The sequence below is a fragment of the Scomber scombrus genome, chromosome 17, assembly GCF_963691925.1.
Source record: "Scomber scombrus chromosome 17, fScoSco1.1, whole genome shotgun sequence".
Lineage (NCBI taxonomy): Eukaryota > Metazoa > Chordata > Actinopteri > Scombriformes > Scombridae > Scomber > Scomber scombrus.
Genome location: NC_084986.1, coordinates 1,120,579 through 1,143,914, shown reverse-complemented (window position 1 = coordinate 1,143,914; position 23,336 = coordinate 1,120,579). Strand labels below are relative to the sequence as shown.

The window sequence follows — 23,336 nt, the reverse complement described above, 5'->3', positions numbered from 1 at the left end:
AATGTCAGCGCTGGCCAGAGGTGAAGGCGGGGGCGCCGCCTTAATAATTCAACAGGAAGGACCACCGTCACCCACAGACTGAGGATGTGTTAGTCAGCACACGGAGGACAAAAGAAATCTGCAGCTTCAGGACATAAATCTGAATTATTTGTGTCATTTTTTAAAGACTTTTGTGGTGATCTTTTTCTCTCAATCCAGTTTTTCAAACTAATTTCCTGAAAGTATCTAAACAGAGAAACTCAGGACGTTGATGATGTTGACGATGATGTTGAGAGCACATAAGTTTAATAAACATAAGTTTCTATTATTTCAACTTTTTCTGACAAATCAGGTTTGAGCCTCAGCTTTGCTACAGAGAACAGCAGTGAGTTTTAAATGCTCCATTATTAAAGATCTGAACCAAACACGTCATCATGGTGGATTCCTCCAAAGCTATACGACAAATTATTTCATTTAGTGTAAAACCCAAAAATAAAAATGACAGACATTTTGAAGAGTTTTAAAATATTTATTAAGAATCACTGAAAATATTCTTATACAACAGTTCAAGGTTGTGAAAAGTATTATTTAAGTATTTATACACAAAAAATGTGAATGTAAGCGTTTTTTGTGGGGTGTGTGGATGGGAGGGGGAGTGATGACATCATAGAGGATGGCACAATCAATCAATCAATCAATCTTTTTTTATTTAGCGCCAAATCACAACAAATATCATCTCAAGGCTCTTTCCACATAGAGCAGGTCTAAACCGAACTCTTCAGGTTTAATTTATAGAGACCCAACATTCCCACATGAGCAGCACTTGGTGACAGTGGCGAGAAAAAACTCCCTTTTAACAGGAAGAAACCTCAGAACCAGAACCAGACTCACAGTGGGAGAACATCTGCCTCGACAACACAAAGAAACAAAAAGAAGTAAAACAAAAACAAAAACAACCGATATACACAAAAATCAACAAATTCATTAAAAAACTTTATAAACTCTAATAATGATAGTAAAATGGTCATACACCCTTAACATCACCTGTACATTTCTAAACCTAACTCTAACCTTCACCTGAAAACAAAGTCTGAAGCCTCAAACACACTTTAAAATTGTGAGGATCGACCAAAATGTCACAACACAGAAATGTCCCCACAATGCTGGTTTTCTACAGACTTTGGTCCCCTCAAAGATACAAAGACAAGAACACACACACACACACACACACCAGGATGTCACCTGGTCTGTGGCTCCATCTAGTGGAGACTCATCCACACTACAGTCTGTTTAATTTAAGCTAGTTATGAGGACATCTGGTGGCTGAAACAGTTTAAGCCACCAGATGTCTTAAACTTCTTTTCTGATAGAATAGAAAAGAAGTTTATTGTCCACCGTGATGGAAAATTGTCTTTGGCTTACTAATAACAGACCTACAGTAGACATAAATTACAAAAGATCCATAGAATCCATAAACTCCATAAAATAATTCTTAAAATACATAAATATGTGAAGTATAAAATACACAACCAAAAACACAGCGACAGAGATCCTATCCATTCAACACAGTTACACCACATAAAAAATATATTTGCTTTTTGATAAAAAAATATGAAACTAGGACTAAATAATTTCTTTGTATCATCTTCATAATCACACACATATTAAAGAATAGTTTCAAAATGTTTCAAGTCTATCTTAAACCAGCAGTCAGGTGTCCATATGAGCAGTAAAGAGGTTTTCCTCTCTGTAATAATTCCTCCTGTTCATACTGACTATTAAAAGATCTGCTTCATATGTGCTTTCAATGTAAAGTGAGTTTGTCCACACAGTCATTTAAAATCTGCTAAAATCAGCTTCTATTGAGCTTCATCAGTGTGAGTTATTATATCAATGATATCTGACACATTTACAGTGTTTTTAGCATCAGATTCCCTCTTAATGTTTCTGTTGAACTGTGCTGTAACCATAGTAACACAAAGACTTTGCTACTAAAACACTGTCACGTCGAAACATAGAAGATGAAGATTTGACTAATTTGGACGCTGAAGCTTCATATTAGTTTCAGCTGACAGCTAAAGATGAAAATAAGTAATTTGAGACCATAAAACAGTCAGCTGATATACATCATTTTCACACTCAGCTTAAGTTGAGCTGTCTGGAAAGGTTTGGATCCACCACACGGAGGGCAGCAATAAAACGTGAGCTGGCTTCAGTTCCCTTTCTTCGCACCATGTCGATCACATCTCGAGCTTTGTTTGCTCCTGTTTTTGTGCTGGCTAACTGCATTTCATCATCATTTAAAACCCCAAACTCAAGAAGTTTATCCAGAAGCTTGTCTAGATTAGGTTCAGACACTCTGGTAACAAACTCTGTCCGTATCGAGCGCAGCCTTTCCTCTGCTGGAATGATGTCCTCAGCTGGGTGATTCCCCTGCTGAGAGATTCCCCTGCTGGGAGAGTCCTCTGCTGTGCTGCTTTCACCCACTGTGGCGATGTCCCTTGCTTGGAGATTCCTCTCTAGATTTTCACTTTTTGAACCTGAAAGATAACCAGAAAAAAGACCTTTTAGAAAAATGATGAACAGTTTAACAAAATCCTCATGTGGCAGGAGACAGGGAGGTATTTTTCCATCCAGATAAATGTATCTAAAATACTCTTTTTTTCTTTCCTAAATACTAAACCCTCAGACTTCTGTAACATTGTCTGAAGGCTGCATGACAAATGCAGAAGTGGAATCTTTGATTTGTTATTAGAGTAATGTCAATAATAATTTTACAACTGGGGTCTAAACGCTTACATGAGGTGAAAGCTTTACCTGTCAGTTGCACCACCCGATTCCACATTCGTGTCCCCTCTTGGTCGTGGACCATGAAAGTCATTCTCTCTTGGTTTGTAGTGAGGAAAACCTCAAACGTTGGGAAGAAGTTTGGTCCACACTTTGTGCGAAATTGTGCACGCTGAAAACCAGAAGCAAAGCATCATTTTCATACCTGTTGTAAATGTTTTTATCTTGTACTCTGATCGTGAATCTATTTTCCAAAATTGAACATATAATAATTAAGTTTGTTACCATTAAAAGTGTATCAGAAGTGACTCACCTCAGGCTGGATTATGGAGGCTTCAGGTTCACAGTGAACACTGTAGTTTTGACCAATGCTGAGATCACAGTCAGAAGAGATCTTAATGTTCTCAGCTGCTCCTTGTTGGGCGGCAACCTTCAGTAACACAGTATGATTATTGAGGCGTTTATTCACAGAGAGATAGACAATGAACTCTCTGAGTTATTCATATTCTGTTATTGTACATGCTGGACATCTAGAGATGAATCTAGACATGTTGTAGGTGGAAATAAACAAGTCTCCCTCACTGTGGTGGCATCTTATAAAACTGTAATGTTTGTAAAGGATTTCTCCTTTTATCTCTCCAGAGATCCTGTAGAAGCAGTTCTATGTTGAACATTTAGATACAATTATATGTTGTTAATTATAACAAGAAAGGTTTCTTAAAATGTAATTCTGATAAAATATCACAAAAAACTAAAACCAGAAAAGTTTATAACAACTAAAATGTCATGGTGGCATTAACACGCTGCCATATTGAATACCTAGATATTTAATTCTATATTAATTTAGCCCACAATTACATTTTATGATGGTGGTATCACACGTTTGAGTCCTCCTTCCTGTCTGAGGTCGTTACAGTGACACTGTGGCAGACAATAATAGACTAGAGATTATGTTGAAAAAACTAAACTAAACTAAAAAAAAAAATCAACACTAAAGTAAAAACCGAAAGCAAAAGATTATTCTGAAGATGTCCAGCTCAGATTGGACAATCACACTTTTCTTACCGCAACTTGAAAAGGTTTAAGAGGTATAGAGAAGAGAAGCAGGACTGACTGATCAGCCTGTTTTAGAATCAGCTGTGTTATAAAACAAGTTGAGGCTGATGGTAAGCACATACTGTATGACAGATACTTTTACCTCACTCAGAGGAATGTTGTCCTGCAGCAGAAATACATCAAGTATTTGATCATCATCATCCGGAGGTCGGAGGAACAGCAGAACCTGGCCCCTAATTGCGATGTTCAGTAACCTCATAACAACGTCCCAGACGAGGCCCAGGAGAGAGAAGTGAGGGACGTTCACAACCACATGAGTGTCTGTAATCTCCAGCGGCTCCAGGATGCTCATTCCATCATCAGTGATGTGGACGACAGACAGCAGACCCTCAGGGAGCGGAGCTGTGAAAACACATTTATGTTACTAACAACAACCTCAATACATGTTAGTACTCATTTTACTTGATGTGTAGGATTCTCAGTTTGGTCAGTGAAGAATTAAACAGTTTTGATAGGCTGGACAAATCATCCAACACAACTGTCAGTGTTGGTGGGTGGGAAGCCGGTGAGTCTAAGAGTCATCTAGAGGAGATATATTAAATAAATTGTTTAAACTGCCAATTAAATAAAGTTGATGAGAAAATGAAAATATAAGGAATACAGATTAAAAAATAGGTTTTAGTATTTTCATGGTTCCAAAATGAATTCTGACAACATGGCCTCCCGAACTTTCTTTTTTGGACAAAATCACAATCACACATGGACAGTCTGGCCTTAATTGAACGGGGCAAAATTACATTTGGGTTGTTCTGTTTCCCTTTTACTACCATAACTCTAAACCTGAGCAAATGCTGTATTGCTTTAAAATTGCTCAAAAATGTAATGAACACATTTATATCTCCAGATGATGAACCCTTCCTCTACGTCCTCTCTCAGGATAAACTTTACATGTTTAGCTCCAACGTTGGTGAGATCAAAGAACTGATTAATCATCAGTGTTTGTTCATCTTGTGGTTGTAGTGAACTCTGCAGCCTGTAGGAGGTGCTAACAGGAGTCTTATTATTGTTTTCATAAATCTCACAAAGCACAATGATCATCTTACCATCCCTGGTTTCACAGTGTGGCAGGTGGAGCTGACTGACAGCACCGTCAGGACTGTGGATGTTGAACAGCGGCCCTGCAGCCATCTTGCCAGCTGGTTGTAGAAGGCTTTCGTCCCATTGGACAGTCCTGTACTGTAGCTCCGCCTCCTGAACCGTACCAAACACCAGTCCGGTCAAAGTACACCTGAACACACCTGGACCAGGACAGCTGAACCTGCAGGACACAGAGGAGCTGATTACACAACACAAACAGAAGCTCATTGAGCCTTTTCTTAGTTTGAATGAATAAAAACTGAAGTTGCTGCAGTGTTTAAAAAGACCAACATGAACATCTGGATAAGATGTGAGTGAAGCAGCAGCATGAAGTGAAAGTGAAGCGTCATCACTGAAAGGAGCCGATGAGGTTGAGGGTTGAAATATTGTGCATCTCATGTTTTAGTTACCTGTATGAAATGTTTGCAGACTCAGTCAGAACTTTGGGTGTGAAGTCCTAAAATGGAGAAAGTGACAACATGAGTTAGAGAAAGTGAGCAGCTCACCCTCACAGTCGTACAGCTGACAGGATCCTCACTGCTTCAGTTTCTACTCCACCTGCTGTCGTTACTGTTTATTCATCATTTGATTATCACTAGTCCAACTGAATAAATGATCAGTTGCTCTTTTTTTTTTTTTGAACTTACTTTTTTATTTGACACATACAAACAAACATACATAAATTTAACAAACACCAAGGAGATGTATATTGTATAAAATTACACTTGCTTGAGGTTCTTAAAACTGAAAGTCTTTTCTTTTTTTCCATGTTGAATATTCTTTGTATATATCAGTCCGTATTCTTGTACTTGTATGTCATATTTCCATAGTCCATTTCTCCTCTCTAATCTGCCTTGATTGGCATGTTACCTTAGTAGGGGTACATCACAAGTTTAAAAAAAAAAAACCAAACAAACAAACAAAAAAAAACTCTGCAAATTGTGTGTACTTTACAGGTAAGAAAGACAAGCGTACCGATTACGTGAGCTTTGCCATTTGGAAAAACAATATTACAGATACTTATACTTTTAGAAAACAATAGTACCGAGTACGTGTACTTTACAAAATAAAACAACAACTGTACATATTACAAGTACTTATCATGTGAGAAAACAACAATACAAAGTACAAATACTTTACAAGTGTAAAAAACAACGCTCCAATGGGAGAGAAAATAAAATAAAATAAAATAAAATAAAATTGGAGGTGATTAGAGGTTTGGCATCGCTTTTTTTAATAATGTCCATTTTTTATCAAACATGACTGTTTTCAACTGTAGTCTCGCTGTGATTTTCTCCATGACAAATACATTTTTTACCCTGTCTCTCCATTGTGTTATGCTCGGGGGCAGTGGTTTCAACCAAGCAGCTGTTATGGTCTTTTTTGCTACCAGCAGCAGGACTCTTAGCAAATATTTAGATCTCTTGTCTGTCATAGTATCAGGAATTATACCCAAAATATACAATGATGGTTCCATAGGGAAATTAATACCCATAATCTGTTTAATTTCCTTCTGAATATTTTCCCAGAAGTCTTGTATTTTGGGGCAATCCCAAAATATATGGGTGTAATCCCCTACAGCTCCACACTCCCTCCAGCATTTATCAGATGTATTGCTATATTTTGATGTAATAAACGGAGTGTTAAAGTAGCGCATTTTCACTTTCCAGTCGAATTCCCTCCATGTTGGGCTGTTAGTTAATTTGTGTCCTTCTATAAATGTTTCCTCCCACTCTTCTTCTGATATTATGATGTTAGCTTCCAGCTCCCATTTTTCTTTCATATCAAAATTGTTATCATTCGATTCGTGTTGTAGAGCTTTATAAATTTTTGATATAACCCCTTTTTTTGATTTGTCTTCTGAAAATGACCATAACACTTCTTCTATTTTAGATGGTGTCTTGCAAATTTTCTCCCATTCCTGGTGTTTTTGTAGATAATCTCTTAGCTGCAAGAATTTGTAAAAATCATTAGCTGGTAAGTTAAATTCTTTTTGTAGTTGTGTGAATGATTTCAATGTTTGTCCCTGAAACATTTGATCAATATATATTAACCCCTTGTTCGCCCATATGTTAAATCCTGAATCCATGGTAGATGGTATAAAGTCTGGGTTCTTTGCTATCTTAGTAGCCCTGCTTACCGAATTTGACAACTTCAGCTTCTGTCTTACTGCTGCCCATATTTTCAATGTTCCCCTGATCCACTCGTTACCCAATCTGAGTTTCTTCCGAGCCTTTTCGTTCTGAAATGGGAGAGATTCTAAAGAAACATGTTGACATGCATTTTGTTCCATCTCCACCCACACTGAATCTTTCTCTTTAGTGATCCACATAATTAAGGCTCTGAGCTGTGCTGCCCAATAGTAATTTCTTAAGTTAGGTAAATTTAACCCTCCCTTCTCTTTTTTGCTGAGAAGCGTCTTGTATTTAATTCTTGCTTTCTTATTCTGCCAAATAAATTTCGATATGATTTTGTCCAATTTTTTAAGAAAGGCCCCCGAGATCCCAATAGGCAATGATTGGAATAAGAACAACACTCTTGGTAATATATTCATCCGCACAGTTTCCACTCTTCCTACCAGAGTCAAGGGCAACACTTCCCATCTAGCCAAATCATCCTTTATCGCCGTTACCAATTTCCCATAATTAGCCTCAAATAATTGTGCTGTATCAGGAGTAATGATTATTCCCAGGTATCTAAACCCCTTTTCTGTCCATTTAAAGTGGACCTTTTCTTTAAGTTCCTCTGGAAACCTTCCTGAGAGCATCATAGCCATTGATTTGGCTTCATTCGTCGAGTACCCTGATATTTCACCGTATTCTTTCAGGTTGTCTAGTAGGGCTGGTATAGACGTGGAGGGCTCACTTACATATGTTAATAAATCGTCCGCAAATAACGATGTTTTATGTTCTATGCCCCCTTCATCTTTTATTCCTTTTATGTTATTATTTTGTCTTATTGATTCTGCTAATGGTTCAATACTTGCAGCAAACAGCAGTGGACTCAAGCAATCTCCTTGCCTGACTCCTCTTTTTAGGTAGAAAAAGTCTGAGCAACAGCCATTTACTCTGATCCGGGATTTGGGATTTTTATAAACAATTTTAACCCAGTCAATAAACTTTGAATGAAACCCAAAAACCTCCAATGTTTGATACAAGAAGTTCCACTTCACGCGGTCAAACGCCTTTTGTGCGTCTAGGCTAAGCAGCATGGTCGGTTGGGGGTTGTTTTTCGAACATGATATAAGATTTAATGTTCTCCTGATATTGTTAGCCCCCTGTCTTCCCGGGATAAACCCTGTTTGATCAGGTTTGATTAATTTAGTTATATGTTGTTGCATTCTCTGTGCTAGTATGTTTGTTAATATTTTGACATCATTACAAAGCAAACTGACAGGTCTATATCCCTCACATGAAGTTGGATCTTTGCCTTCCTTATGTAGCACGGAGATTATGGCTTCTGACCAAGTGTCTGGGGGGTTTCCTGTCGACAGAGCATAGTTAAAGACTTTACATAATACTGGTGTTATCTCTTCTGCAAAACATTTATAAAATTCTCCTGGGAAGCCATCTGTACCTGGGGATTTGTTACTTTTAAGGGTTTTTATAGTGTTAGCTATTTCTTGTGATGAGATTGGTTTTATCATTTCAGATGCTTCTTCTGCTGTTAATGATGGCAAACATAGTTTTTTGAAGAATTCTTGTGTTTTAGTTTCAATAAAGTTAGACTCTGAGTCGCTATATAAATCTTTATAAAATTCTGCAAAGGCCCCCGCTATCTCTGTTGGCTTTGCCGTGATTAGTTTGGTACTGGGATGCCTAATTTTTGTGATTATTCTATTTGTTTGAGCTTTTCGCAGTTGAAATGCCAGTAACCGGCTTGCCCTGTTGCCCATTTCATAGTATCTTTGATTTATAAAACGGAGAGCTCCTTCTGCTTTATATGTTAAAAGTTCATCTAACTCACACCTAATTTTTTTTAATTCGAGAAGAGTGGAATTGTTAGACGTCCTTTTATGTTGTAACTCCAACTCTTTGATTTTGCTTTCTAGCTTTCCTTGCTGTTCCAATCGAGCTCTTTTCAATCTGGATGTTATTTCTATTATTTTCCCTCTTATGACTGCTTTTCCTCCCTCCCACAGAATTGATGGTGAGACCTCGCCATTGTCATTTATTTGAAAATATTCCTTTAAATTTTGCTTAAGTTCTTTGACCACCTTTTCGTCTGATAGGATTGACACATTTAGTCTCCAGTACCTAAAGAAGGATTCCCTGCCGAGCTCAAGAGATAGCGTGATAGGGGCGTGGTCACTTATAGTTATTGACTCTATACTGCAATTTCTAATCTTGTGTATCTGTTGTTTTGACACAAAAAAAAAGTCTATTCTTGAGTAACTACCATGTGGGTTAGAATAGAAGGTAAAGTCTCTTCCTTTAGGATTGTTATGTCTCCATGGATCAATAAGACCTAATTCTTTTATAACATTATTTAAGACTTTGGATTTTTTTGTATTTGGTCCCCTTTCTGGTGGCAATCTATCTAATTTACCATTCTGTATAGTATTGAAATCCCCCCCCATGATTATCGTCCCTCGTCCATTACTTGTAATAATATTAGCTATGTTTTTAAAGAATGTTTCATTTTCCTCATTTGGGGCATATATGTTTAATATCGAAATAGTCTCATCTCCTATTGTGCCCACCACCATGATATACCTTCCCATGTCATCTTTAATCACTTTCTCTGCAGAAAATGGTAGGGATTTATTAATTAGTATGGCCACTCCCCTTTTCTTGCCAAATGAAGCATGAAATACTTGGTTTACCCAATCCCTTCTCAGTTTTTTATGTTCGTTCTCATTCAGGTGAGTTTCTTGTATTAGTGCAATTGCACATTGTAGTTTCTTCAGCTGACTCAAAATTTTCTTCCTCTTAATGGGATGATTTAAACCATGCACATTATAAGAAACAAGGTTCAACCTATTCATGATACCTTAAGATGTAAGCATTCCACTCTGTTCCTCCTATAAACCAAAACAACTGTGTAGAATGGCACACAGCGAAAAAACAAGCAAACAATACGCATCTCCCTCTGAACTAATATACAACAATAACACACTATGACTCCCAAAAGTCCCATCATCAGAGAGATGTGGCAAGATCTCTCTGGGGAAATAGCACAATGTGCACCTGCAACTCCTCAGCTGTAATTAAGTTGCTGCTTACTCAAATTGAGCTTCAGTTAAGCTCACTCTACCAATTTTGACATTAATCTGTAAGTAATACTTAAATCCCATAACTAGCTCCTTTTATTCTCTTTAAGCATTAAACTAGACATATATTCAAATTGACCGTATTACCCTTCAGGATTGGCACTTATTTTCACCTTTAGTTTCTAGACTGTTGTCTTGCCTTTACCACTGTGAGCCTCAGAGTTCATTGAATGAGAGCTTGTAGATCTGCCTCTGTGATGCGTGGCTGTCTCCTCTTCCCCTTCTGTCCTGGCACCGCCGTCCAGCTGCCCTGCATCCTCACTCTCTGTAGTTTCTCCCATTCGTCCTCCTCCACGTAAATCCCCACGTTCTTCAGCATGGGTGCAGCATCCATCAGTGTGGCGTATGTCTTAGTCCCGGTTTCCAGAAACACTTTCAGCTGTGCAGGATATGGAGACTGTGCCTTTATGTTTTTCTCCTTCAGTTTTTTTATTACATCCCGCACTTGTTTCCTTTTCTTCTGTATCTCTGTAGTGTAGTCTTGGTTAAAGTAGATGGTCCGTCCCTCATATGTTATTTTTTGTTTCCATGCTTGTTGTATGATGCGGTCTTTCACCTGGTGGTCGATGAAGCGGGCTATGATGGCTCGCGGGGGGGCCACGCCGTCTTTCGGTTTAGCAATCAGCGAGCGATGTGCTCTTTCGATGCGGATGTCCACGGCTGCTGGGATTTGTAGTGACGAGCGGATGAAGTCAGTCACAAATCCTATAGTGTCGTTTTTCTCCGAGCCCTCCGGGATACCGTGTATCCGTATGTTGTTACGTCTCGCCCTCGACTCCAAATCGTCACATTTTGCAGCTAACGTCGCTTCTTGGTGAAGAAGAAAGGCGACTGATCTTTCCAGCCGCGCTGCTCTGTCTTCCGTCTCCCCCAACCTTTCTTCCACGTCCCCTGTTCGCTGCTCCAGCGAAGCAGTTCTCTCCATAATCTCCTTTAGATTAGTTTCTAGTCTCACTAGAGCATTCTTGTTGTCAATAGCCGCTTCTGTGTGCTCTTGTCTTAACTTGCGCAACTCCGCCAATATTACCGAGTCTTCTTCCCCACCGACGGTGTCCTTATCCGGCGTGGCTCCCGCTGTCGAGTCCGTAACTCCAATATTCGCATTGTCCTTTTTGTTAGACCTTGTCTCCATCATTTTTGCTGTTGTCATCTTTCGTTGTCAGATTTTCTTGACTTTGACCCGCTTTCTGTTGTTAATAATGTTTAAAAGAGCTAGTTTTAATTGGTTTCTTCGAGAGCTAACTTTTTAGGCTGTCTTATCCCACATGGCGCCACCGGAAGTCGATCAGTTGCTCTTTAACTTTACATTCTGCAGCTGGTTGTTTCACACATGAGTGAGAGGAAAGGAAATGAGAGCTTGAAGATAATACAGATGACAGGAAATCATGTTTGGAGTCTGAGAAAAATATTAATCTAATCAATAACAAATTAATAAACACGTAAAGTGAAAAATTAAGATTTGTATTGATTCTACCTGCCAGTGACTCGTCCCAGTCAGATTCTCTCTGCGCTCAAGCTGCTGCTGCTGCTTCAGCCTCTCTGGATCATCAGGATACAGCTGATCGTCTCTGCTGTCCTCAGACACATCGAGGTTCGTGTTGGATGTGGACGGATCTGCTGGGAGATTAAAGGATGAGGAGAAGACACACAGCAGATGTTAAACTCACTTCTAGACATGAAGCTTGTGGCCCAGTGGGCAAAGACACAAAGAGAAAGCTGCAACACAAAGTTCCAGTTTACGACTGGACAGAGACTTTCTCCACATGTCTCCTGTTGGTCTCTACTGGAAAAACCTTCAATAAAGTCAAAATGAAAAAACAAACAAACTAAAGACCACAAGCACAGTCATGTTTTCAAGACCCAAAACCAAAGTTACACTGGATTTACAAATATTTTGATTCCATTGTTTCAGTCATTACAGTGGAACAAACTGTCTAAACAACATTTTAAATGATCACTCCACATCTTTGGACATTTGAACACAAGGAGAAAAATCCAAGCTCAACACAGAAAATCGATGAAATTCAACTGAATTCAACTTCTTGCAGTGAGGCAACACAACATCCTCAGAATAAAAATAGGTGCATCATAGTCCCCTAGAGTGCAAGGTGATATCTTTTCTAGTGTTGTTTTGTCTGACCAACACACCAAAACCCAAAATATTGACTTCGGAAGGATATAAAACAGAGAAAAACAGGAAATGTTTCGTCCAAAAGTAACAACATCCTCCTACCAGCCTCTCTGCCAGAAAATTAGTAAGAGTCAAACTTCACTTTAAAGATTTTGTGATCACAGTGGTTCTTAATTCACAGTGCAAATGAATGTTTGAAATTTCCAAGACCAACTTGAGACCGATATTAGGGCTCTGACAAAGATGGACCTGACAGTTTTTCAGACTGCATTCAGACATTAACCCTGTATGAAAAAACGCAGCCCTCTCATCTCTCTTTCATCTGAATGGAGGCAGTCCGGCAACTCAGCGAGTAACAGAAACACAACGCAGATTCGTCCAACAAGAAACTGTGTTGATGAATCCCAAACATGCAACAACACATTCCTGCTGGATTCCTTTGTAATGTGAACGCTGCATTTCAATTACAAACAACTATGCAGTGTTTAGTGTGTGATAAACCATCAAACACATGATTAGTGTTCCCAGCTAGTACTTCACTTTTCACTCTGAATCCTGAGAAGTGAACAAACGCACCATGGTGCATTCAAAGTGGAATAAAAACTGGTGGACAGAGCAAAGTCACAAACACACTTCAGTCCACAGACACAATCTCAACTAGTTGTCTTTAGATGTGTATTTTGTCAAATCACAATCACACTCTGAACCGGTCACAGTCTCAACACTCACGTCCTTTATGTGCGGCAGGTGTAGCGCTGTCCCGTCTGTCTTCCACCCTGCAGGAATAAATACAAACACAGCAGTTATCTGGACTGGCTTATGAAGAGGGTTCAAATAATCAGACTGTATCTCTTCACTAAAGAGAACTCTGTGATTCCACACAACCACCAAGCTGTTCATCATCATCTGGACTTTCCAATCTAGTTTTGAGTTAATTAAGTTTGGAGTAATCTGGATTTTTGTTTTGTCCCACAGCACAAATGTAACTCAGTAATATTAATATTTACACCCAAATTTACATCACCCAGAAAATTTCCTCAAAGACAAAATCAAGGTCCCTCTTCAGTTAAATGTATAGATGCTAAGGTTTTTGCTCACATTGAGGTCTGAACCTAGACACATACAGTAGATACACTGATATATTTCAGACACTTACATCAGGGAAATGACCATTCATATGAAATGATTATACAGTTAGAGTTGGAAGCAAAAGGCTGTTTGAGGGAGACTAAGCAAGAAAATGAATCACCCTTTAAATAAACATTTTTAAATGTCATTATTATTAAACCTTCATTCTCCATTCTACTCTCACACCTTCACTGTACCTGGAAATACTGGATCTTTGATTGGATGCTGACTGGATCATCCTAAATATCACCTCTTAGACAAATTCATGGGATCACCATTATGGACTGACTTCACCACAGTACTCACATCAGAGTCTTCAGTCCACAGTTTGGACTCTCCAGTCCAGCAGACAGACGCTTCACTGATGAATCAGACAGTTTGTTTCCACTCAGGTTCAGATGTGTCAGATGAGGTTTGAACTTCAGAGCTGAGGCCAAAACTTCACAGTGAGTCTCTGAGAGTCCACGGCCAGAAAGTCTGTAATGACACAGTTTTCGGCGCCGGAGCAGTTAAACTTTTCCAGGCCGGAGGACTGGCCGGACTGGAGGCAACGTTTTTCCAGATACCGGGTCGCAACAAAGCTCAATAAAGAGCCAGCCGACATCCAAGTGTGCGCTGATATACTCCATGGGTCCAGAGGCCGAACAAGTGTACAAATCTTTTGCCTTGACGGATGACAATGACGCTGAGGATTATGATTATGTATTGGGACTGTTTGATGCGCATTTCCTGCCGAAGCGTAACGTGATTTTTGAGAGAGCACGTTTCCACTCACGGACCCAAGAGGCAGGTGAGACTGTCGAACAGTACATAAGGCATCTATACGAGCTTGCTGCTCACTGTGAATTTAGCAAGAAAGAGGAAGAGATACGTGACAGGCTTGTCATAGGGATCAAAGATGAAGATCTTTCACTCAAACTGCAGATGACCAGTGATCTCACATTAAAGAAAGCTGCAGATATGGTCAGGCATTCGGAGTTAGTAAAGCTCCAGAACAGTGAGGCGGGAGCAGCAAGGCATGCAGATGAAGTGAAGACAAAGTCTTACATAAGTAAGTGGAAAAACAAAGCCACAGGGGCCACAGGTGGACATAATGCTAATGAGAGAGAAAAATGTAGCAGGTGTGGACGCATTCATAAGAGAGACCAGTGTCCAGCAAAGGATAAAGAATGTAACAAATGCCACAAAATTGGCCACTTTGCTGTCAAATGCAGGACCAGACAAGTCCAAGGAGTGACTTAGGAAAATGACAGCTTACCACCCTGGCGTACCACACTGGTGATATGCAGGACTGCAGTCAACTTTAAGATTGATTCGGGTGCAGACACCACAATAATAAACGAAGCAACATTCAGCCGCCTCCGTGAAAAACCAAGGCTGCTGCCAGTAACATCAAAAATCGACAGTCCAGGAGGAAAAGTGGACCATAAGGGACAGTTTTTTGGCCAAGATTCAGGTAACAAAAGGAAGAAAAACTAAAGAATGTTATTTCAGATTGATAGTTGCAAAGTCTACAGGTGACAACTTGCTGAGCAGATCAGTTGCAACTTACCTGGGCCTGATACAGCACCTCGGAGAAGTGGGTGTGTATGGAGAGTTAGGACTGCTTAAAGGCGATCTTGTGAAAATAGTCCTTCAAGAAGATGCCAAGCCATACAGAGTAGCAGCATCCCGCCACATACCTATTCCACTCTTACCACGAGTTGAGGAGGAGTTAAAGCAGATGGAGAAGAACGGCATAATAGAGCGCCTGACAGAGCCCACAGAATTGGTAGCGCCTATGGTGCCAGTGATCAAACCAACTGGAAGAGTAAGGATATGTGTAGGCCTTACAAAACTGAACAAAAAAGTAAAAGGAGAAAAGTTTTTCCTGCCTACTGTCGACAGCATTCTGCATAAACTAGCTGGAAGCTCAGTGTACACCACGCTGGATGCAGCCAGCGGGTTTTGGCAAATAGCCCTGGATGAAGAAAGCTGAAAGCTGACCACATTCATAACTCCAAACGGCCGCTACTGCTTCAAACAGCTCCCTTTTGGAATAACATCCGCCCTGGAGATATTCCAGAGAAAAATGCAGGAGCTGTTGCAGGACCATGAAGGAAAAGTGGTCTATATGGACAATAATTAAGTTTTCGGAGCCACTATGGAAGAACACGACCGCCGTCTGGAAAAGGTCATGAAAACCATACACAGATCTGGTCTGAAGCTTAACCGTCAGAAGTGTAATATCAGACAGAGCTCTCTTCACTTTTTAGGCCATGTGATCAGCCAGGATGGCATCGCTCCGTGCCCACAGAGAGTGCCTCCATCACCGCCCTTGAAACACCTAAAAATGTGACTGAATTGAGACGAGTGCTTGGTATGGTGAACTATGTTGGCAGATACATACATCACTTGTCCGATACACTGCATCCTCTTAATGAACTGTTAAAAAACAAGTGTGACATGGATGTGGGGCCCTCAGCAGGAAGAAGCCTTCTGGAAGGTTAAAACACTGATGCTCCAGTACTATGACCCAAAGCGGCCCACTGTAGTAGGCGCTGACGCATCCAGTTATGGAATTTATTTACTAAAACTAAATAATGTACATGACTCAATTATGACTAAAACTAAATCTAAATGAACCATGTGTCTGATATTAAACTGAACTACTAGTTAATATTTTACCTGAGGCTGTCCGACTCAGACAGACGACACAGAGACACTGAGGAACCAGAGCAGACTGTAAACCCAGCATACAGAGGTTCAGTGAATGTGGTGTTGAAGGTGTGGAGGTGGATCAGTGTGTCAGAGGAGACTCTGTAGAAGGACAGAGTGCCAGCAGGACAGTCCACATACACTGCTACTCTGTTAGAGACAGAGGAGGAGGAGGAGGAGGATGAGGGGATGGGTGTTTCTATCTTATTGTGACGGAAACAGTAACCATCATCAGAGCATCTCAGACTCCAGGACTGATCGTTCCATCCAAACAAACAGGCATGACTTTTTCCTTTCCTGCTGATTCCTCTGTAACTCACTGATATACGAAGTCTTTGTGTCCACTCAACCTCCCAGTAACAGCGACCAGTCAGAACATTACTACACAGCAGCTGAAACCAGGAGTCAAATCTGTCTGGATGATCAGGATATGACTGATCCTCCTTCACACATGTCACCTTCCTGTTGTTGCCAGACAGTTTGAGTCTTCTGTGTACTGTGTTTGTGTCCAGTGTGAGTTCACAGAAATCTGATGAAGAGAAGAAGAAACAACACAGCAGCAGTTTATCATCTGACACACCTGATGGATATATTCTCTGTTTAACTTCTGATCTGTTGTTCATTTCTATAAAGTTTCATGATGACACATTTTGTCAGTAATGGTTTAATGAATAAATACCACAAAGACCAACTTTGTATTTAAAGAGAAACTGACTGTGTGCTGTTTAGTTGTCATGAATCAAATTAAATCCACACTTACACTTCTTCAGACCAGGTTTTAACCTGTGCTCTCCACCATGGTCCACCCTGGAGGAAGAAACACAGTCACAATGATTTTCTATCCAACATGAGTCCTAACTGCTGTTCAACATGAAGCAGTGTTCCTCAGTTTGTCAGAGTGACACAGAAACAGGCTGAAACTCATCTGTCTCAACTGTCTGCTGGATTCTTTCACTGAAGTCTGAGAGGAAAAGACCTGAAGAAGAAGATGTGATGAACAAAAATGAAACATAATGATCTTTCCTCATGCCGCCATCTATTTTGTGAAGTGCTCCAGTCTCTCCGGCAGCAAAATACCCCACCAAAATGATGCTGCCATCCCCGTACTTTACAGTTGGGATGATGTTCTCAGGCTTGCAAGCCTCCCCCTTTTCATCCAAATGGTCGTTATGGCCAAACAGTTCAATTTTAGTTTCATTAGACCACATGTCTCCAAAAATTAAGGTCTTTGTCTCTGTGTGCATTTGCAAACTGTAATCTGGCTTTTTTATGTCGCTTTTGGAGTAATGGCTTCTTCCTTCTTCCTGAGTGGCCTTTCAGGCCATGTCGGTACAGGACTCATTTCACTGTTTCAGAAGTGATGAACCAGTTTCAGCCAGCATCTTCACAAGGTTTTTTGCTTTTGTTCTGGGGTTGATACGCACATTTCGCACCAAAGTACGTTCATCTCTGGGACACAGAACCCGTCTCCTTCCTGAGCGGTATGGTGGCTGGTCATTCCCATGGTGTTTATATTTGCATATAAATGTTTGAACGTTGGCTTCATGAACGTGGCACCTTCAGGCATCTGGAATTTGTACCCAAGGATGAACCAGACTTGTGGAAGTCCACAATTCTTTTCCTGATATCTTGACTGATTTCTTTTGATTTCCCAATGATGTCACACGCACAGGAAGCAGTTTGTTTGAGGTGTGCCTTAAAATAGATCCACAGGTGTGCCTCAAATTAACTCAAATGTTGTCAATTAACCTATCAGAAGCTTCCAAAGCCATGACATCATCATCTGGGCTTTCCCAAATTGTTTAAAGGCATAGTAATCTTAGTGTATGTAAACTTCTGACTTTGAAGAAAGTAATAAATTGTCTAAAAAATTGTCTCTCTCATTATTCTGGCATTTAGAAAATATAAATAATTTTTGTAATCCTAACTGACCTAAAACAGCAAAGGTTTCGTCTGATAGTGACGACAGACAGTGAGAAAAAAAAGTTATGTCTTTTTATACAGTGTATGTAAACTTTTGGTTTCAACTGTATGAAACAATACTACTGGCACTAATCCATGAATGTATACGAGTGATTCTTACAGTGTCTGCTGCCCACAGCTGCTTTATACTCTATGAAATACTTCCCCTTCAGTTCATGAAATCCCTGCAGCAGTTTAAAGCCTGAGAAGTGCCGCGCCAGAGCGCAGTGCCATTAGATATGGCTGTTCATTGTGTTTACCTGCATTAAATCCCCTGAAAGTGACACCAGGCTGCTATAAAAATACAGACCTCTACACACATCAGACTGGTCGACTATAACTCGGTATTCTGTTGTATTCATTATTATAGTAACTTCCTGACGGAGAATCATACTCCATTAGATTTTGTGTGTGCATTTGGTTTTGCAATGCATGTTCATGTCATGACGCTCTGTACCATCCTGACATTTCCTCGGTTAAAGCTTTGCGTTTGCTGAGCAGTCTGGAATTGGCACAGCTGTTTCAGATGTATTCAGTGATGTGACTGGCTGAGAGAGTATTTAAAAATCAACACACCTGTTGATGATATTCACCTTAACCGAACCTCTTGCACGTCGGCTGCTGCACATAAACCAAAACAGAAGGAGCGCATGGAGATGCCCACTCAATCTGTGCACTTACCACCATGTAAACTTGCAATTACTGGAATTCAGCCAGACGTGAGCTAAATTATATGTAATAGCTAAGGTTGGATGTCAAGTAGGCATCTGGCAGAATAAGACTGGTCGGTCTTATTCAGCATCTGGTTAATATCATGTAACCTACAACACTTTTAAATGACATTATTTTACTACAATTTGTAATTTGTACAAGTAAATACACGTAATACCCCATACCACACCTTCAGCTTGTTGTCCAAACAATATCTACAAGTATACAAATTGCAAGAAGGCTTTTCATTATTTTTGAGATACTTTCTCCTTATAATTATTATTTTTAAGTAGGCTATTTTTGGGAGCTTTTATGCTTTTATTTTATAGGACAACTTAGAGTGACAGGAAAGGGGGAAGAGAGAGATGGGGAAGACACGCAGTAAACAGTGCGCAGGCTGGACTCGAACCCATGGCTGATGCAGAGGACTATCTCATTGTTTTGACTTAGTAAGTCGTTTTTCGAGTTAGCAAGTCATTATTTTGAGATAGTATTTTCTTTTTTCATCACAATGGCGGAAACAGGCTTCCATATAAATCTCAGCTGCCTGTATGAGAGGAACAAACTGAGTGCAGCTGTTTGTTCTCATGTTTCCAGCAGCAGAGCAGCTTTTCTGCTGACAGACATCACTGTCCAACACGCTGAGCAGCTGCATGGTTGTAAAGGTGAGACAGACTGAACAATGAGTTATTTCCTTCTCCTCAGAGTTTACATTGTTTCATGTTGCAGTGTGTGTTGGTCAGCTGTGTTAGCTGCTGCGCTAACATTAGCGTTAGATGAGTGACAGCGTTAAATGTTCACAGTAAACTTCATGATCGTCTCACAAAGGTAATTATTTAGTTATTCATTCAAAAAATGTTGCAGTCGCTTCTTTTTAAGATGAACTACAGATGAACTCTCTGTGTGCACCCTATAAGACTGTCCTGCTGCTGCGCTGCTCTCACTGGTTGGTTCCGCCTTCCGTCGTCCGTCAACATCAAGTTATTTACTAATGTTTAAATAATTGATTCTTGACTTTTGTGAATCTATGCAGAGTCGACTACGTCTGCATTGCGATGCATTGTATAATCAATATATTTCCCCACCCCTAATATTAGTTTATCCAGTTATTAAACATGTTGAACACAGCTTTGGACGGAGGACACAGAGACTACTGTGGACATTTAATGTGGGTTTAATGGTTTGAGTTTATGAATTGTGGGACGGGATTATCTCCTTTCCTTTCATAAGGAAGGTCAGGTGTACTCTATTTTTGTATGTTTATCTACATTTTAAAGGTCTCTACACATACCAGAGAGTTTCCAGTCTCCAGTGTGGATCCTCCAGTCCAGCAGACAGCAACTTCTCTCCTGAGTCTCCTGGATGATTGTAGCTCAGGTCCAGCTCTCTCAGATGGGAAGGGTTGGAGCTCAGAGCTGAAGCCAGAGAAGCACAGCCTTCCTCTGTGATCAGACATCCTGACAGACTGAACACACACAACAGTTCATCTAATGATGTTTTTTAATCAAATAAGTACCAGAATCCTACAGTTGTATAGAATATTTGACATGTATTTGAATATAAAACACCAACTGTATCAACTGTATAAAAAGTCAGACTTAGCTTTATTGTAATTGTTCAGTACAACAAGATTAAAGATGCTTAATCCTAACCTGAGAGTTTCCAGTGTACAGTGTGGACTCTCCAGTCCAGCAGAAAGTTGCTTCACTCCTGAATCCTGCAGGTTGTTGTTACTCAGGTCCAGATCTCTCAGACTAGAGGACTGGGAGCTGAGAACTGAGGACAGAGCTGCACAGCTTCTCTCTGAGAGGTTACAGCCACTCAACCTGGAGAAAGATTAGTAACAAACACTAAATGTTTTATTCATAATAGTTTTAATTAAACATATTTGAAATTGTTCAAATATTCAGTGTCTCATCCACTTACAGAGCTTTATTTGAAGCTTTGACCACTGGCAGCAGCCTCAGAAGAGCCTCCTCTGAAGCAGAGTATTTCTTCAGGTCAAACACGTCCAGATCTTTTTCTGATGACAGTAAGATGAAGACCAGAGCTGACCACTGAGCACAAGACAGTTTATCTGTGGAGAGACTTCCTGATCTCAGGTACTGTTGGATGTCATTCAATAGAGAATGATCATTCAGTTCATTCAGACATTGGAACAGATTGATGCTTCTCTCTGCAGACACATTCTCACTGATCTTCTTCTTGATGTACTCGACTGTTTGGTTGGTCTGTGAGCTACTTCCTGTCTGTGTCAGCAGACCTCGTAGGAGAGTCTGATTGGTCTGCAGTGAAAGACCCAGGAGGAAGCGGAGGAACAAGTCCAGGTGTCCATTTGGACTCTTTAAGGCCTCGTCCACAGCACTCTGGTAGAAACGTGTCTGGGATGTTTTAAGTTTGTCTTTAAAGACTTTAGACAACCAGGATGTTGTTTGTTCTTCTGCCAGCAGATTGACTCCAGACTTGATGAATGTCAGATGGACATGAAGAGCAGCCAGAAACTCCTGAACACTCAGATGGACGAAGCAGAACACCTTGTCCTGGTACAGCCCTCTCTCCTCTTTAAAGACCTGTGTGAACACTCCTGAGCACACCGAGGCTGCTCTGATATCGATGCCACACTCTGTCAGGTCTGATTCATAGAAGATCAGGTTGCCTTTCTGCAGCTGCTCAAAAGCCAGTTTTCCCAGAGACTCAATCATCTTCCTGCTCTCTGGACTCCAGTGTGGATCTGTCTCGGCTCCTCCATCATACTTGATGTTCTTCAGTTTGGACTGAACCACCAGGAAGTGGATGTACAGATCAGTCAGGGTCTTGGGCAGCTCCCCTCCCTCTCTGCTTTTCAACACAACCTCCAGAACTGTAGCAGTGATCCAGCAGAAGACTGGGATGTGGCACATGATGTGGAGGCTTCGTGATGTATTGATGTGGGAGATGATGGTGCTGGCCTGCTCTTCATCTCTGAATCTCTTCCTGAAGTACTCCTCCTTCTGTGGTTCAGTGAACCCTCTGATCTCTGTCACCATGCCGACACACTCAGGAGGAATCTGATTGGCTGCTGCAGGTCGTGTGGTTATCCAGAGGCGAGCAGAGGGAAGCAGTTTCCCCCTGATGAGGTTTGTCAGCAGCACATCCACTGAGGTGGACTCTGTAACATCAGTCAGGATCTCAGTGTTGTTGAAGTCCAGAGGAAGTCGACACTCATCCAGACCGTCAAAGATGAACACAACCTGGAACTCTTCAAACCTGCAGATTCCTGCTTCTTTGGTTTCAGTAAAGAAGTGATGAACAAGTTCCACCAAGCTGTACTTTTTCTCTTTCAGCACATTCAGCTCTCTGAAAGTGAATGGAAATGTGAAGTGTATGTCCTGGTTGGCTTTGTCTTCAGCCCAGTCTAGAGTGAACTTCTGTGTTAAGACTGTTTTCCCAATGCCAGCCACTCCCTTTGTCATCACTGTTCTGATTGGTTCATCTCTTCCAGGTGAGGCTTTAAAGATGTCCTCCTGTCTGATTGTTGTTTCTGGTCTGTCTGGTTTCCTGGATGCTGTTTCAATCTGTCTGATCTCATGTTCATCATTGACCTCTGCAGTCCCTCCCTCTGTGATGTAGAGCGGTGTGTAGATCTGATTCAGAAGGGTTGGGTTTCCTGCTTTAGCGATCCCCTCAAACACACACTGGAACTTCTTCTCCAGGTTAGACTTGAGTTTACGTCGACACTTTGCAGCATGAATTCCTGAATGAACAAATAACAAATTAAATCAATCAGATGATTCTACAGTAAATTAGTAGATCGAAACATTAAACTGCAAATGTTTATATTTTCCTCCACTGTGAAATCTATTCAGCTCATCAGTTGTAGACAAACAGTTTCTACTGTTTTCAGCTTAGAATAGTTCATATATCTGATGTAGATGTGTGCATCATATTAACAGCAGAGTTTGAAATATAAACCTCTCCCATGTTGCCTCCATTTCCTCTCCATCATGTTAAATCTGTTAAAATCCTCTTACTGCTCTGCAGACGCTCAGCCAGCTCCTCCTGCTTCATTCTCCTCAGGAAGTGCAGTGTGATCTTCAGAAATGCCTCTCTGCTGCTCCTCTTCTGCTCTTCCTCCTCACCGTCCAACACCTCTTCATCCTCACTCTGACTCTCTAAGCATTCTGGGTAATCTGGACTCAGAGCCTTCTGCATCTTCTTCAGCTCGTTCTTCACAAACCTGCTGATGTTCTCCTCCAGCAGCTGGAACAGAATCAAATGTAAATGTAACTGGTAGAAGTCAACATCAGATCATCAGTGACAGACTGAAAAGCTGCTGGTCTACAGCGTGCTGCATGGAGACTGTTAGGACCAGAATGGTAGTTTAGTATTTAGTCTGTGGCTGTTGTAGTTAGCAGTAGTAGCTGTGCTTTACATTTACACACCATAAATATGGAGTCCAGCTGTGTTTGATGCTGCTGGACAGACTGACCACTGAGA

At 40.6% G+C, this 23,336-nt stretch overlaps 2 protein-coding genes across 2 annotated transcripts; both read right to left on the bottom strand.

Annotated features, from left to right (window-relative positions):
* Positions 1 to 1,541: 1,541 nt before the first annotated feature.
* LOC133997247 (NACHT, LRR and PYD domains-containing protein 1b allele 5-like) lies at positions 1,542 to 13,885 on the bottom strand. Its single transcript, XM_062436820.1, has 9 exons — positions 13,797 to 13,885; positions 13,092 to 13,138; positions 11,706 to 11,845; positions 5,370 to 5,416; positions 4,926 to 5,140; positions 3,965 to 4,224; positions 3,080 to 3,196; positions 2,797 to 2,938; positions 1,542 to 2,519 (listed from the first exon to the last, which is right to left on the bottom strand). Coding segments are annotated over exons 1-9 (1,371 nt in total). The 5' UTR covers positions 13,799 to 13,885; the 3' UTR covers positions 1,542 to 2,118.
* Positions 13,886 to 16,153: 2,268 nt separating this feature from the next.
* Positions 16,154 to 22,561, bottom strand: LOC133997991 (NLR family CARD domain-containing protein 3-like; the record flags this gene model as incomplete). The annotated part of the gene is made up of 5 exons (XM_062437729.1): positions 16,154 to 16,716; positions 16,948 to 16,994; positions 20,152 to 20,325; positions 20,513 to 20,686; positions 20,787 to 22,561. Coding segments are annotated over 5 exons (2,733 nt in total), but the record flags the coding sequence as incomplete, so codon positions are not given.
* Between the last annotated feature and the right edge of the window lie 775 nt (positions 22,562 to 23,336).

Excerpts from the sequence above, each read along its gene's own strand:
- LOC133997247 (XM_062436820.1), bottom strand. Across the intron at positions 4,225-4,925 it reads ACACTGTGAAACCAGGGATG|CTCCGCTCCCTGAGGGTCTG; the intron begins GTAAGATGATCA and ends GTGTTTTCACAG. Across the intron at positions 2,939-3,079 it reads CCTCCATAATCCAGCCTGAG|CGTGCACAATTTCGCACAAA; the intron begins GTGAGTCACTTC and ends TCTGGTTTTCAG.